We start from the raw sequence: 16,845 nt of genomic DNA on the forward strand, positions 1-16,845 counted from the left end.
AATCACTGGTATCATGCTTATTGGGTACACTCACAGTGTATCCAGTGAACACAAATGAATTAGCAAACAATCCTCAACGCTTCATCTGTTTCTGCGAAGCAGTTTGTAAAACAGAGTAAAACATCTAGTGCAGTCTGCATTATCCTCTTTTTTTTTGTGGTTTTTTTTCTGTGTGTGGGGGGTTTTTTTTGTGTTTGTTTTTTTTTTTTCTCAACTTTTGTGCAAGTTTGGGAAGATTCATTGGCCAAACAATGAACGATAAAGGGTTTTTATTGTTTTGTTTTTTCGACAGAACGCGAGATGGAATTTTCGTTTCGTCAGGAAATATCAGTGGCACTGTTGAAAGAAAATAATACTTTTAGCTCAGTCTTTCAATTCAGCATTAATCTCTGTGTTCCCTTCTACTGATAACTCTTCTTCTAGTTTGACTGAAAAAAGCGTGTTTGCATTTTTGTCTTGGATGCTGTCTTCTAAATCCTTGAGCAACTCTTCTTCTTTGTACTCTGCCACATCCACCTCCAAACCGGCATTGTCCTTCAGCTTCCCGTGGTGCTTGAGATAATATCGCTGGTTCTGAAAGAACTTGATAATGGTGTACTTGGGCAGGTCAAGCTGAGCAGAGAGAGTCTGGATTGCTTCTTCATCTGGATACAGGCCTACATCTTGGATGAAGCTCTGTAGGATCCCTAGGGCTTCGACAGAAATCTTTGTTCGCGGACGGGTTTTCTGACGATTTTCATCCTCAGATTCAGCTGGTGATGCTACTGTTGGTTGCCTTGGGGGTAGTCTGGGACCTGGTTGCTGTTGCTGTTGCTGCTGCTGCTGCTGTTGTTGTTGTTGCTGCTGCTGCTGCTGCAAGACAAAGCACAGCATTTTTTTTTTCTTTTTGGTACGTGTATTCTTGCTCGTGTTTTATGTTACCCAGAAAACCTGGGGGAGGGGAAATTGCAAAGCTATAAACAAAGGCTTGGTAAGTTTAAAGAGCAAAAAGGAAAAAGAGGAAAGAGAGGGAAAAAACCCACCCCACAAAACAAACCCAAAGCAACCCATTTTTGCTGAACCAGAATTAAAACATGAATTAGTAACTCTCTGCATACCTCACATGCCTGCATGTGTGTGAGTAGAAAGGGAGGAGGAGGATAAAGGGACAGTGGGATAACAAACAGACAGCTAGAAGGGACACTGGCTTTGGCTGACTGAAAGCCCTGATGACATGACATCAGTGTGGTTTAGTTGACAAATTTTAATGAACATGCTCCATGAGTCAAGTACAGACAAGACAAAATGCTAAGCAGGTGACATAGTATGGGATTAACTTGACCAGCTTAGCTGGAACTGGAGCAAGGGGAAAGCGAGAAAAGTGCCAGATGAGCGCAAACGTGAAGGAGCTCTGCCAGCAGCAGCAGCTGCTGCTGCTGCCCAAAACCAAGGGTTGCAAATCTCTAGCAATAGCCAGACTAAGAGACTGGGGGATATTGGGGAGAAGGAGAGCATTTTAGCCGAGAGCAGAAATATCCCACAGTTGATCTGACCTCAGCATGCACTGAAGTCTCATCAAACTTGCAAACATTATGACAGAATGCATTAGCTGGAAGGGCCTAATATTACACTGTCAAACCTAGCCTCAGCAAGGACAAAGAGATCCAGAGCTAGGAAACAGGTATTTGCATTTCTGTCTCTGGCTTCTCTTGCCTGTAGTCCTGCAGAAGGTCTGCCCTGCCCGTGTTCCCCGACATATAAAGGGGAACAAACACATTTATCTGCTTCTGTGTTTGTGCTGGGGATTACTTGGTTAATATTATAAAGCACTCAGATGCAAGGCTTTAAATAAGTTGCACTATTATTATTAGATGGGAACATGCTGCATGCCAAAAACTTGGGCAATGAGTCAGTATGCTCATCAGAAGACTAAGATAAAGCAAATCATGATGTAAATAATTAACAAGACCTTAAAATGAAGTTTTGCAAGCATGGATTTCAGAAAGATTCTTAGAAGGTGAGGTGCTGAGCCCGGGGGACAGAAATGTTTTTCTCATCTACCACCCAAGCACAGGACACTATCAGATCATGTTTAAAATCAAAAGCCAATTTATCAGCTACTGTTTTTGTTGACAATTCTTTTGCTTCACAACACAGGAAGCACTGGTTAGTAAGATATTTTGGATCAGCACATTTCTTGTCATATGGTACAAACCACCAGCTATTACTGGAAAAAAACCCCAACAAAACAGCATCAAAACAAGCAGTGGTTATCACTACATTTCATTTCCCTTTGTGAGTCTCTCCCCTTGAAAATTCTGGTGTGTTGGTAGTGGTTTCCAAGCTTCCAGTTGCAGCTCACTTGCAGACCCTAAGATGCAGAAAATGCTGCAAGAATTGCATCAATACTGGAGGAGTTACAATTCTGCTCACTTCAGGGTGCCCACTCCTGGTTGTGGAGACTCTGCATAGCTCTCACCACCCAGTTGTGAAGCCTCCACTTCAAGTGATCTTCTTCTTGTAAGATGTGACACAAATGCTAGCGGGATTGGGGCTTTTGCCTCATCCCTATTCACATCCTTTCATGTTTTATGGGCTGTGAGCAGTCCCATTCAAGGCTTCAGTCCCAAAGAGATTCAGGACTACTCCCAGCACATTAAATTCTTGCAAGACTGAAGGCTTTGCATATACAGTTTGAAAACTCGTGTCTCGGCCACATATTTATGCATTTATGTAGAAGAGCAGAGACAAAACTCAGGCTCAGTCTCCCAATCCTCACTCTTACAAGTCATATTATGAGATTACAAGGCAACTCCTTATGTGAATAATATTTAGGAGATCAAACACACAACATTTATCCACAAGGTAAGAAAATCTAAGAACGTGGCACAGTGGTTGAATGTTTATACCATGCATAAGCTTCTCCTTTTATCCCTTTAAGAAGCAGTTTTATTAAAAACAATGTACATTTTCAAACAAGTGCTGGTTTATTACTTAATATAGATCTTTCTCTCCCTTTTTGCTAAATCAAACAGCAAGTTTCCAGGCTTTCACAATTATTTTAGTACTTGATATCCTAAGGGATTGTCTTACTCAGTTTGCTTTATCTTTAATATACCCTTGTGTTGTTTCTGGCTGTGAGATAACTCTCTCCTTCCTAGCTTTGTAAATAATTTCCTCTATAGGTAATACAAATGATATACACTGGGTCTTAGCTGAGGTTGGGAAAGCACAGGGTAATATCTGCCCTTTAAGAGGGAGCAGTTAAAAAGCTGATCTCAGGTCTTTCACGAGAATGGATTAAAGACTCCTCAGCTCAGAGAGACAGCACTTTACACTGCTAACCTGGGCTACAACACTTAGCAAGACTGCCAGCCCTGCTCCCACCTGGCTGTGCCCATGCGAGCAAAGGGTGGGTGCAGCCCATAGAGGGGGCACAATGCTGGGACTACCCTGGAGCAGAGGGCAGCTGTTTCCAAGCCCCACAGCATGGGTTCTGCATCCCCTCCTCTCTCCCTGACATGGTGTCCTTGTGCCAGCTCACCTGTGGAGCAGCACCCAGCCAAGGTCCAGCAGTCAGCAGGCCTGGTAAGAAAGCGCCTCTATGCTCTCCTTTCCCAAGGGTGGTGGGAGAGGGGCTCTGAAGGAAAAACAAACAAACATTGACTCACCCCTGCCTAGACTGGGGCTGAAAGAGGATGAGGAATCCCTTACCCTTCACTCCTACCCAGGGCAAGCTGGAGGCTCCAGCACATCTTTTGAACAACAGCGCAACAAGGTCCTCCGGCTTTGCTGGCAAGATGTGTGTGACAACCAGTGCCAAACACCTCTGCCTTTTTGTCCTGACGCCTGTCTGGGCAGGGACAGCCCAGCATGCAGGTGCCTCTGTGCCACCGCATGCACACAGGTTTGTGAAAACCCAACAAGCTGATACAAAAGCCGTGGGTGGATGCAGACTCTTCTTTGAGCTGTGGCAGCGGCTGGCAGCGTACTCTTATCTCCTACCGGGAGACCTGCGTTTAGCCCGGCCAGAAAGAAAGAAACACTAATTTCCTTTGCTCTGTTTAAAGCTTTATTTACTTAGTGCTCTGTGGGATTGGCCAAGGTAAACTAACCTGAATCTGTTCTGCTGGCACATGGATAATGTGGGAAGGCCTGTCACCATGGTGATGAACTGCATTGCTCTCTTGTTCATAAATGGCATCGCGTTCAGGCTGAGGAAGACTGAGGAACCTTCGGATCATGGAGAGATTCTCCCAGAGGGTCCTGTTCTCTGGTGAAGGATCTTCTTTCCAACGTAACAGCTCACAGAGCCACCCCTTGAAGATAACACCAGCAAAATGTTAGTTGTTTTTTTTTTTTCCTAACTTCAGGAGGGACAAACCAAGGGTGAAACACGTACTGAAGAGGCACTGCATTCTCTTACACACTCCCCTGATATGAAAAAGCTTTCACCGCACAGTCTGGGCTTAAAGCAAACACTGATACACTGTGTGAGAGGCTGCTGCACTCTTTCACAGACCCTTGCCAACCACCAATGTGTTTGAAACCACCTTCCCCTTGGGTCCTGCACCACAACATTGTATTTCTTTGAAATCCAGTGGTTGATAAAGGCAGAATCCCTGACAGGGTTTTCACTGACATCAGTATATTCTCTAGACTGCCTATTTTCTTTCATGCAAGGCTACACCCACAGAACAGCACTGAGTTTCAGAAGCCAGTAGGTTGGTGAGCAGTTGTCTGTTAGGGCTGGTCATGGAGCAAGATATGCTCAAACTTCTGATACATCCTTTACACCATTTCCACAACATCACGAGACAGTAAGTTGCCCAAGAGCTTACCTACATCACTGCATATGTGGTTTTGGGATATGGATTACAAAGTCATCTATAGATTTCCCTACAAGAACTGCAGTGGTTGCTAAGTTTCTTCCAAATGAGACATACAAGTTAATCACAGAATCACAGAATGCTAGGGGCTGGAAGGGACCTCAAATAATCATCCAGTCCAATCCCTCTGCCAGAGCAAGATCACCTAGAGCAGATCACACAGGAACACATCCAGACGGGATTTGAGTATCTCCAGAGAGGGAGACTCCACAACCCCCCTGGGCAGCCTCTTCCAGTGTTCTGGCACCCTCACAGGGAAAAAAATATTCTTCCTCATGTTTCCATGGAACTTCCTATGCCTCAGCTTGCACCCATTGCCCCTTGTGCTGTCAATGGGCATCACCCAGCAGAGCCTGGCTCCAGCCTCTTGGCACTCACCCTGCACATCTTTATCAACATGAATGAGGTCACCTCTCAGTCTCCTCCTCTCCAGAGCCCTCAGCTCCCTCAGGCTCTCCTCATAAGGAAGATGTTCCACTCCCTTCATCATTTTTGTGGCTCTGTGCTGGACTCTTTCAAGCAGTTCCCTGAGGTCCTTCCTGAACTGAGGGGCCCACAACTGGACACAATATTCCAGATGCAGACTCACCAGGGCAGAGTAGAAGGGGAAGAGAACCTCTCTCGACCTACTAACCATAGCCCTCCTAATCCACCCCAGAATGGCATTGGCCTTCTTGGCCACAAGAGCATCATACTGCTGGCTCATAGTCAACCTACCATCCACTAGGACCCCCAGGTCCTTTTCCCTTTCACTGCTCTCCAACAGATCTGATATCCAGCCTGTACTGATATCTTGAAAATTTAACAGTCTTGAAAAATTAGCAATATTCTTACATCTTCTTTAAACTTAATGGAAGATTTTTTTTCTCTTAATTGTGCACTGGTAGTTTGAAAGACTGCCAACACTTTGGATAGTAGAGTGTGCATCAGCAGCAAATTTTGGTAGATTAAACTTTAGGAAAAAAAATTACATGTATAAAGCATGCATATTTCTTTTGGTTTTAGCTTCAATAATCTGTTTCCAAAACTACATCCCTGCAATTTTCTTTCTTAATGCTGCAGGAAAGATAATATGACATTTTATTGAATCAACAAATAATGTAAGTGTGCAGAAGCTTTTAGATCCATTTTATATGTACTGGTAGTTAAAAACTAGTTTATCCAGACTAGTTTACTTCTAGATACAATAGACATAGAGATACAATATAGATAAGTATTTTCTTGAAAACATTCATAACTTTAGCTAACAGTTAATAAATGCAGTGCAAAAATATTGCCACGATAGGAAGAGGTGAAAGTAAACAAATAATTTTAATGCATTCATGCTGCATATGAAAATATTTAGTGAGATGTGTATACAAATTGGAATTATATTCTCTTGGATATAAACGGAAAACTAAACTAATGACACAGGAGAAAATGCCCCCAAGAAACAGAAATAAGCAAAATGACAAATGTTAGAGTTGCACCTTGTGATAGGACAAGGGGTAACGGAGATAAACTCCAGCACAGGAGGTTCCACCTCAACATGAGAGGAACTTCTCCACTGTGAGGGTCACAGAGCACTGGAAGAGGCTCCCCAGAGAGGTTGTGGAGTCTCCTTCTCTGGAGACTTTCAAGCCCTGCCTGGATGCATTCCTGTGTGATCTGTGCTAGATTCTATGGTCCTGCTCTGGCAGGGGGGTTGGACTCAATGATCTCTGCAGGTCCCTTCCAACCCCTAACATCCTGTGAGCCTGTGATGGTGATAGCAGAGCTGAGAAAGCAAAAATCTAAACAAGGCCAAAATCTGGTGAGTGCTCACTATGGGCTCTAGGCAGGGAGAGGGAGGAAAATGGCAGCAGCAGAAGGACCCTCTTACAGCCAGGGGATGGAGTGTGTCCTGTTCCTTGACCATGTGCTAAGAGTGGATGCCTCGTACTGCCCTAGGGTCTACCAAGCTGAGTAGGAAATGTGGCCAAACACATTCACATAGAGCATGTAATATCAAGCCTGTCCCAGCTGTCCCAGTATGGTGTGCTTTTAAAACAGCAGCACAAGGATGATTAGGGGACTTGAGCACCAACCCTATCAAGAGAGAAACTGAGAGCCCCAGGCTTCTCCTGGGACTTTTTAGCATATCAGGAAGTGACAGGATGGGGGGAAATGGAACAAAGCTGGAAGTGGGAAGATTCAGACTGGATGTGAGGAAGAAGTTCTTCCCCATGAGAGTGGCGAGAGCCTGGAATGAGTTGTCCAGGGAGGTGGTTGAGGCCCCATCCCTGGAGGTGTTTAAGGCCAGGCTGGATGAGGCTCTGGCCAGCCTGCTGTAGTGTGAGGTGTCCCTGGGCATGGCAGGGGGGTTGGAACTGGATGATCCTTGAGGTCCCTTCCAACCCTAACAATTCTATGATTCTATGATCTAGTTCCAACCAGGATGTCATGGCCAGGGACACCTTCCACCGGACCGGGTTGCTCAAGGCCAATTGTCCCCTTTGGTTGTCTGGACTCTGCACTACTTCACATTGAAAATGCTGGTCCTCTTTCTAACAGTGGTAAAAGAGAGCAGAGCTGACTATCATGGCAGCTGGGTGAAACTAAAAGCAGCCAAAATGACCTGTCCTCTCCCATGACACTTCTCTAAGGTACACAGACAGACTGCTAAAGAAATTGCACATAGTTTGTATGGTGACCACACACACAGATTTTTTTTTGGGGGGTGGGGGTGGGGGTGGGGGGGTGGAATAAAGACAGCAAAAACTCTTTTTAAACAACCAGTAGTAAAAAATATTTTCTAAGCAATCCTATTTTATGCTGGTTAAACATATTTTACAAGAAGATTGTTTTAGTTAACTAAGAAATTCCTTCTCCCTTTACTGTCTTGTCCGGTTTTGTATTTACTAGATCAGACCTTATCTTCATTAATTGTTGATAGCCAAACATTGTATTTCCAGTATTTTCTTTTCAACTTTTGCACTGAAATAATATTCTAATTCCTTCTGTAGAAATGATTTGATGAATTACAACCTGACACACATCTCTGCTAGCCTTTCAAGGAACCAGTGATCCTGAGATGCTGAAATCAGGGGTTTCTGACATGGTACACAGGCTGCTGTCCTACCACCAAAATGCCTCTTTTCCTCTAGGTTTGTCACATTTTTAAAAGCAGACACATTCTTATGAAACATGAGACAGACAACATGGTAATGACCACCGGAATTCTTCTAAAATCACAAGGATGGAAACAGGTTTTTTGGGGTTTTTTTTTGTTTTTTTAATCTTCATGGTGTATTTCTGAAAACATTTATGAAATTTGACCTCCAAATATTCTCAGAAGAGATAGTGCATGGTCAGCAACAGAGGCTTTACTTTAATAAGAGACTAAAGACTTTCCATCCATGTGCTTGCTTTTGGTTCCAACCAAACCAATCCATAAGTATTTCATTTAGTTTCAGGTTCAGAGTTCTGTATATGACCCAATGCTGATATAAAAGTCAGATAAATGAGAAGGTAGGAAATGTTTTGGCAAATTTCAGGAAAAGCAATCACACAGGCTTTACTAATAGTGAATTTTAAGATCTGTAAAACTTCTAAGAATTGTTTTCACTTGATCTAAGAGGCATGAACTGCTGTAGTTAAATGCAGTTGAGTGAACGCAATGACACCGATTTGTCTCCTCTTGCACTCACATTTAAGTCTAGAGCAATTTCTATCTAGTTCAAACAGTTCGTTTTGAAGGAGCGCTTGGGCCATAGTTGTTTGGGTTTTTTTTTTGTTTGGTTTGGCTGTTTTTTGTTGGTTGGGGTTTTTTTTGGTTGGTTGGGTTGGGTTGGGTTTGGTTTTTTTCTTTTAAAAAAGAAAAGGTTTTTATAGTCTTACAGAAAGTGGAAAGGACTACAAAATAATAAAGAAATACTTACAACTCCAATTAGATCACAACTGGTTTATATAGCATATTGTTAAAAAAAAAAAAAAAAAACAACAACACAGCCTTGAAAATAATGAAGCTGATAGATCTGTGTGGGAAGGCAAACCCCCCAAAACTCTGCAGTGACATTGGGAACAACCTCGATTTTAAAACAGTAAATTTGCCAGGCAACATTACGCTGAATATAAAGAGAGTACAAAGCAAAATATAAACATTAGCCACATGTAAATATGTTTGGAGAACTTTCAGGATGTTACTACTTTTCAAACTGACAAAGTTTAATTTGACACCTTCTGTTCTAAAACCTTTGTTTCTATTCAAAATCACGCCTTTAGCTGCTATCAATCACTATGCTCTCCCTATTACTTAAAATACTGGCATGGGCCCTGGATAAGCTGAAAATGCCATGCAGATGAATTCTGAGATAATATGTTCAAACCTGTTATATACAACACAAATCCTGTAAAGTTATGTATTGTAAACCTACATTTATTGGGAACTAAAAGTCTTAAATCCATCTGCTACAAAGAAAATACTGTTATGCACTTTCAAGTAACCAAGTACCATCTGCAAAGGTCTTGCTACAGTAAGCAAGAAAATGGTGAAAAAAAAAAAAGATGCTAAACCTAAGATATCTAAAATAAATAAGAGTCTTCTGTCTAGTTTTCTGATATGGATTTAGTACAGAAACATAAGACATTAGGGGGGGGGGAAAGGAACCCAACCAAAAACCTGTGAAAGCTGATCTGCCAAACTACTGCAGGAAAAGCGCAAAGAGAACTGCCAAACGTTCGACTCTGCAAGACCCACGAGCATGCTTATTTTAAAGCAAGCATCTATGTATTTTAGCTGTGTATCCAACTGGCATTTTAGTTAGTTTGACCTGTGCTGTGTTGAAATAAAAATCTTCTGCTCTTTCACATAGGGTTTCTAAGAAGCTCTTCTTGCAATCTGGCTCTTGTTCTTCACAAAAGCCAAAGAGAACAGAAAACTGCACTTTAAGGTGCAAATACCAACCCTAAGCAGATCAAAGAGGGTAGCGTTACAAGCACGAAAGATGTTCTCTCTGGGCAATGCTTTCCAAATCAGCAATAAACACATCTAGTCAGGGAAGAAAGGGCTTCAAGGTACAGCAACTGAACTCTTTTGTTTGATGAATTTGTTACAGTGTTAATAATTTGTCAAATTACGAATATTTCTTACGGAATGACTAAGAAAGGCTCTGACGTTTTTAGAAGAGCTGTAATTTGAATCTAATAGGGCAAAACATTTTAGAGCATCGATGCTAAGAGATGAACAGCTTTTCTTTGGTACAGGATATCTTAGGATTATTTTGTACCATTCTCTGGGGCATATAATATAATAAAGACATATGGTATTCAAAGAAATCAGTCAAAATAGGGAGGTATTTGGTGCAAACATTTTAGCAGAAACTGTGAATTGCATTTCAGCATCTACTACGAACAAAGACTAAGTACATAATCCACTAAACAGTACTTCTAACCCCCCCAAAATTGAGTATTGTACACTAAACTAAAGTAGGCATTCTGAATGAGCACATTTTCAGCAACTAACTATAAAGCTAGCAATTTATCATTCAGCAAATAATTTTCTACTTTTAAAAGAATCTGTAAGTGTTACTTATGCTAATGAAGACTGTTTTTAATCTGCCCACAAACATGCTAATAGAGGGCATTTTTTTTTTTTTTATTTACAATGCTGAAGGCACTCCAGTTTATGGAACACAGATATGAAATTACACTTGGTAAAATGGGCTCTTAATTGTCTGAGCAACACAAATCCTTCACCTTTAACACAAAAGCTTACAGACAAAACAAAAGAAAGAACTCCTGGACTAAACTTTAAATATTGACTTCCCCCTTCTCCCCCCACTTCAAAAGCCATTTAATTTGCTTTACAAATCTCATTTTTGTTCCAAAGAGGCTATGTGTTCATCAGAAGTATTTCCATTTCTTTTCAAAACACAATTCTTGTGTATAAGAGAAAATAGGGATTTCCATTTCTTTGCAAAGCACAGTCCACATACAGAAGAGAAAAGGCCAACATCCCCACTACAACACATGCAGATAGTATTAAGTCTTTAGTATTAAACTTGTAAGCTGCTCATTGCACAGAAAGGTTGCTTTGGAAAAAGTGGTAATACTTTGAACGAGATACATAATGGTAGCAAAGGAGTACTGAAAGCATTTAAATTATTTACTAGGTTAAAAGGGTGAAATGGTACTTTAAATACATCAAATTTCATCATCTGGGCCATTTTTTGGTGGCAAAGTGGTATTGATCTTTCCAAATGCTTAAAATTAACTATTTCCAGAAGGTCATTATTTGATTAAAGGCATTAAAGTTGAGGGCAAGAAATGATGTACTTTGTCTTCTTTCCCATTCAAATAATCATGTAATTTAATCACAACTATCCCTTCATGTCCTGTAATAAAAATGTTTGTCTTTAAGATATTGTTCTTTACCTAACATATTAACCTTTAAATGTTATGAAGTACTTCAGAATAATCTCTGCTTAGAGAAGATTCTTCCATAATGCAATGAAAGGATCTCCAGCATTTAAACTGATAAGGCCAAATTTCCCCTACGCATTGATTAGAAAATGCATTAAAGCCCTCAGCTGAGGTTTCTCATAGTATCCAACAAGAGGGAAAATTCAGGGAGTTCTGAATTTCTCACAGTATTCAACAAGATGAAAAATTCAGGGAGCTCTGAATCAGTAAGTTTATGCATGTGGTACTGAGAAGCAAAAGAAAGAAATTTCACTTCAACATAAATAAGTGCAACAAATAAGTAATGATGGACACAGCTTGAATTTACCTGGGGAGTGCTGCTTGTGCTGCATTTGGAAAAGATACAGCAAGGAACTCCCCCCACAGGGCAAGAACAGAGCTTTTAAGGCAAAATGATTTTTCAGGATGAGAATACATAAACCTGAGCTCTTTCTGGGTGAAATACCTGTAGGCTCAAACACAGCAGATTGAGGGAGGTTCTCCTCCCCCTCTACTCTGCCCTGGAGAGACCTCACCTGGAATATTGCATCTAGTTTTGGGCTCCCCAGTTCAAGAGGGACAGGGATCTGCTGGAGAGAGTCCAACAGAGGGCTACAAGGATGATTATGGGACTGAAGCACTGCCCTATGGGGAGAGGCTGAGAGACCTGGAGCTGCTTAATCTGGAGAAGACTAAGAGGGGATTTAATAAATGTTTCTAAATATCTGAGGGCTGGGGGTCAAGAGGGAAGGGACAGGCTCTTGCGCCCTGGCATAGGACAAGTGGCAATGGATAGAAACTGCAGCACAGGAGGTTCCACCTCAACATGAGGAGGAACTTCTTCACTGTGAGGGTCCCAGAGCACTGGAACAGGCTGCCCAGAGAGGTTGTGGAGTCTCCTCCTCTGGAGGCTTTCAAGCCCCATCTGGATGTGTTCCTGTGTGACCTGCACTAGATTCTATGGTCCTGCTGTGGCAGGGGTTTGGACTTGGATAATCTTTGGAGGTCCTTCCCAAGCCCTAACATCCTGTGATCCTGTGGAGCAAGGCTACATTAGGAGAGTAGTCCTTTTGCCCCTTAACTGTTCTGCAATTGCCTGACTGCAGGAACATTTATTATGACTGCAGGTGTGTCTTTCCTGAAACACAGGGATTGTCCTGGTTATCTCCCATGCAAAGCCAAAGAGACCTAAATGCTTCACAGAAGAGCTGAAGTTTTCGTTAAAAGAAAGGCCATCAGTTTCAGGAAAATCTTCCAGACATAGTAACTCTTGATGCTGCCCAACACCCCTGTCAGTGAAAACCTTTTCAGTTTGTTTCTATTTCCAAGTAGTTTTAAGCACTGACTTCTGCAAGGTGCATACTTCTGAGTCATTTTAAAACCTGCTGTGAATGTTCGATGCTTTGGGATTTCGCTATTTTCCTCACAAAACTCTGCCTCTTTAACTCAAGAAATGGAAGCTGGTTTTCAGCTTGCTCCAGAAGACAGATACCACAATACAAATGCCTCTTACTGAGATGTAAGCTAAAAATAAATGTCCCCCCCAAAAAAAAAAAAAAAAGTTGCCTTAGCATTCTGCTTACAATAATCAGCCTTAGGTTTCAGGCTTTGCCTTTGAGCATTCCCCTAAATCAGAGAAAAGTTTGAAACCTGAAGCTGTCCTTTATCTCCAGATATTTCTGGTTTATCTATTTTACTGGCTTTCATTACTACAACACTGAAAGGGGAAGCCAGATGTGAATTTTAAATAAAGCTGTATCTGCCATCATAATAGAGGAGATTTAGCAAAACAAACAAACTGAAGCCCCTCCAACCTCATAGGGCTTTTCAGAAGAAAGGTAAACTTCACTAGCAGGAAGAACTGCCTTTGAGGAATATTGATAACAGATTATGCCAGTTCTTTAAATTTCTTCTCCAACCTATTATTCAGCTACACCATCTGTCTGGATGCTACCTCCACCTCTTCTCTGGATTGTGAAAACAAATGACCAAGCAGGTAGCAGCAGTACTGACATTTTGCTGTATATTTTTGGTGATATTTTAAGGGGGAAGAGATTCATAATGTCTCTTCTCTCTGATTTTTCTTCTCTTCAGCTGCATCACTTCTTGTTTGCTTTATTAGACCTTTTACCCAGAGCTCCAGTGAGTGGCTGAGAGCCAGTGCTCCTGAAAAACTTCATGGATTAAGGTCTGAGGCTTGTGGTACATTTACTGAATATGAACACTTGAGGTGCTTCACCAGCACAGGGGAAGAGAAAAACCCTAACCTTTAACTCAAAAAACCTGATTGAAACTTAAGTATTACTATTTTTCAGTTGAGTATAGAGGGAATTGAATAGTCTACGTGAAGAGCTTCTCTCAAGCTTGGTTCCTCTGCTCTCTGCTTCCTCCACCTTTCCTTTCCCTTGTTCAAATGTAGCTTTTTTATAGCACTGCCTTCAATTGCCTAGCAATGATAGATAGGCACAAGCCCTAATCAAAAACATAATATTCATGCCTTTGAAAATCCTACATAAAATGTAACTACATTCATATGTAAAAAGAAGGGGGGGGGGGGAATAGATGCAGACAAATAGTGGGTGAAGTTTTATTCTGCCTTCCTCTACTCCAGATTCTTCCCCTTTCACACAGAAAGTTCAATTGACATTGCTACCAGAAGGTACATGTGACCAAAATGGACTTAGCAATAAAAAAAAAAAAAAAATCTGAACAAGAAAAGACAACTGCTAATTATTAAATAAGTCAGTCTTAGTCTGGGACATTACTTTTTATAGTGTAAGCATATAAAATGGGTCAGTGAGTTTCACAGAGGATGACTGGCAATATATGTCCCTTTATCTTTCATTTAAGTAGAGAGAAGTACTGATTTCACTGCAATACCAATGCTTCCCTTGAAAGCAAACACAACCCTAAACTCAACCATGACCTTTAATAGCCTGCATTTACTTATTCTTACACAAGCAATCCATTTTTCTATGGGAGATGTATCTGCAGTTTAGTCAGAGTCTTTAACAGAAAGAACATGGCAACTTACAAAAAAAAAAAAAAAAAAAAAAGTCGTTTTTACTACTATCAATTTACAAGTGAACAGCAAACATCTATTATTGTGTTGCTTACAGAGATTTAACATTTGCTTTGGAGGAAAGACCTGCAGTAAAAAAAGGTCATAGGGCTGAAGTGTCACTTCCACAATTACTTAAATATGTGGATATCACACTGACAGATTTTTAAAGTTGTTGGCTTCTCAGTCATAATTTCCCAGAAGGAGTAATTTAAATCTGTGGCTTCTTGTCATAAGATTATTTTTAATTTTTTTTTTCCAGAATTCATTTTGGATCAAGGGAAGATCTGCCACACACTGAGAAATCATAGGCTAGTAGATATTTGGACTTCATTGTAAATTCAATTCAGCTGACAAGATATTCCAACTAGCAACACTATTCCAAAGCAGACAGCTCAATTCCAATCTCAGACATCCATTCACATTTTTATGACTAAATGCTTTTGGGTTTGTTTTTTTTTTTGTTTGTTTGTTTGTCTTGTTGTTATTTTTTAGTTTGAATTAGACATTTAAAAGAAATCTTGTCAGAATATTTCACTTGCCTCCTGTAGTTCAGCTGGCTTCTCAGCTTGATAGTGAAGAACACTTAATGCTCTGATAATGCCAAAAGTGAGGGAAGTGTTAAGGAAATTCAAAAAGAAACTTTTCCCTAACTTTCCTCCAGATTCTGTTGACCACAGAAACGGTCAGCAAATCAATTATGCCCATTACCTCAATGTGGTTTAAAAGAAGTCTTTAAAATCTACACCTGTGAAAGAGGGATGACTTCCAGCACATTATAAAGGAGCAGCCAGAAGCACAGTTCTCACCCATGGTAAAATAAAGGCAGTGAAGCCCTTAGAAAGCTAAAATACTCTTACTTGTAGCGTGGTTGCTGGGGGCACAGACAAAAGAATAGGAAAGCTGGATCAAAAGGGAAGCTGGAGAGATCAGGTTTCTCCCTCCTGGGTGGGAATCCACACAAGAGTGTTTTCAGGTAGTTTGCCATCAGGATGGGGACAAGAACAGCCATAAAAGAAAAGCTCCTAGAGCAAGCAGTGCTTAGCATTAGACTTCTCCTTAGGAGCCAAGAAAAGAACAAGCCAAGCTGAGCCTCAGCTGCATTTCCAGGCAGCAGCTTCAGCAGCAGCTTCTGCTCTTAAATCAGATGTAGCATGGAGCAGGCACACTTCTTCCTGCCCTGATCCAGCCATCCTGTTCCTTAGGTGAAAAGGGAACGACTTTAGTTAGACTCTCTCCTCATATCAGAGAGCAGCAAATGATTTCTCAGAGAAGCAGCAAACTGGTTGCCTCAAAGCAAAAGCAGAACAAATTTAATTTAAGACCTTTTTAGCTGTTCTAAAAAAAAAAGATATTTTCCTACAGAGTGGGAAACAACCCTTCACCTGAACTGCAATTGTCAGTCCTTTAACAGAGCACTTCTCGGACCGTGGCTGTCCAGTTGTGTCTGCTTGCATCAGATGCCTTTATTCTTGTCAGTGACATGTCTAGCAGTGCTCCGTTTTCCAGGAGTGTTGTTTCCCTGTCTTTTCCTGTTTAGTTATGGGTTGAGCTTGCTTTTGTTTTCTGTGCTGTTTACTTGGTACCCTGCTTCCCCCACTGCCAGGAACCACAGGCTGCTCGCTAACTCCTCAGATTCCTCCCTCCTCAGCTCTGGCATCGCAGCTTTGTTTCCATTTCCGTACATCATTAACTCTCGTACAGCTCAGAGTTTTCCCCTTTTCTTTTCCTTCCTTTTTTTTTTTTATTTGTTTTTTTTTTAATAACACTTCAGTTTCTTAGTGTTAAAATACTGATACACTGAATCTTCAAAAGCCTCTCGATTCTGTGATCTGCCCACAGCAGGCACCAGAAACCTGAGAAATCAAGAACGTGGCTCCCTTCCCAGCGAAATTCGTGTTGCCATGAGGGGGAAGGAATGATGCTTCACCCAGGAGGCTGGCAGTGCTGGCAACCAGCCCTCAGCTCCCCACCACCCAGTGAAGCCCAAAGATATGGGGTGCCCACACTGCACCCCATGCACAGGGAAATGCTTGTGCAAAGAGACTGCATGCCAGGGGATGGAGCTGGGGTGAGACTCTGGCATGCTAGGGACAGTGGTAGGACAGGAGAAAGAGGCAGATGGAGCAAAAGTGGATAGTGAGGGTGTAACACAGGAGAGAAATGGGGTGAGAAAAAGTCAGAGGGATAAGGGGAGAGCTGTAATGAGAGGAATTAGTGAAGGTGGTGAGAGGAAAACAAAACAGGAGGTGAGGATCCAGGAAGCGGGAAGAGAGATTAAGAAAATCCATCCTGCCAGAAACAGCATTTCTTGTCAGGCAAACAGCAGGTGCTGCCTGGGGAAGAGCTGATTCATGCATCTGGAGTGTAGGAACTGAAACACCTCTACCTAAGAAAGCAAAACTGAAAAAAAAAAGCAAGTGACTCCAAAGAGGTGGGAGAGTTTGCCAGGCTTTTTTCCTTTCTGCTTCTCAGCTGAACAACATTTTTCAAACA

At 41.6% G+C, this 16,845-nt stretch overlaps 1 protein-coding gene across 1 annotated transcript in view; it reads right to left on the bottom strand.

The window, feature by feature from the left end:
• Nucleotides 1-363: 363 nt before the first annotated feature.
• SATB1 (SATB homeobox 1) overlaps nucleotides 364-16,845 on the bottom strand; it is a 77,507-nt gene continuing 61,025 nt past the window's right edge. Inside the window, exons 10-12 of the mRNA XM_054384871.1 lie at nucleotides 4,095-4,298; nucleotides 3,524-3,619; nucleotides 364-852 (exon numbers count right to left, since the gene is read on the bottom strand). Coding sequence (XP_054240846.1) covers nucleotides 364-852; nucleotides 3,524-3,619; nucleotides 4,095-4,298 — 789 coding nt within the window. The remainder of the gene's footprint in view (nucleotides 853-3,523; nucleotides 3,620-4,094; nucleotides 4,299-16,845) is intronic.

Source organism: Indicator indicator, chromosome 11 (genome assembly GCF_027791375.1).
Source record: "Indicator indicator isolate 239-I01 chromosome 11, UM_Iind_1.1, whole genome shotgun sequence".
Taxonomy (NCBI): domain Eukaryota; kingdom Metazoa; phylum Chordata; class Aves; order Piciformes; family Indicatoridae; genus Indicator; species Indicator indicator.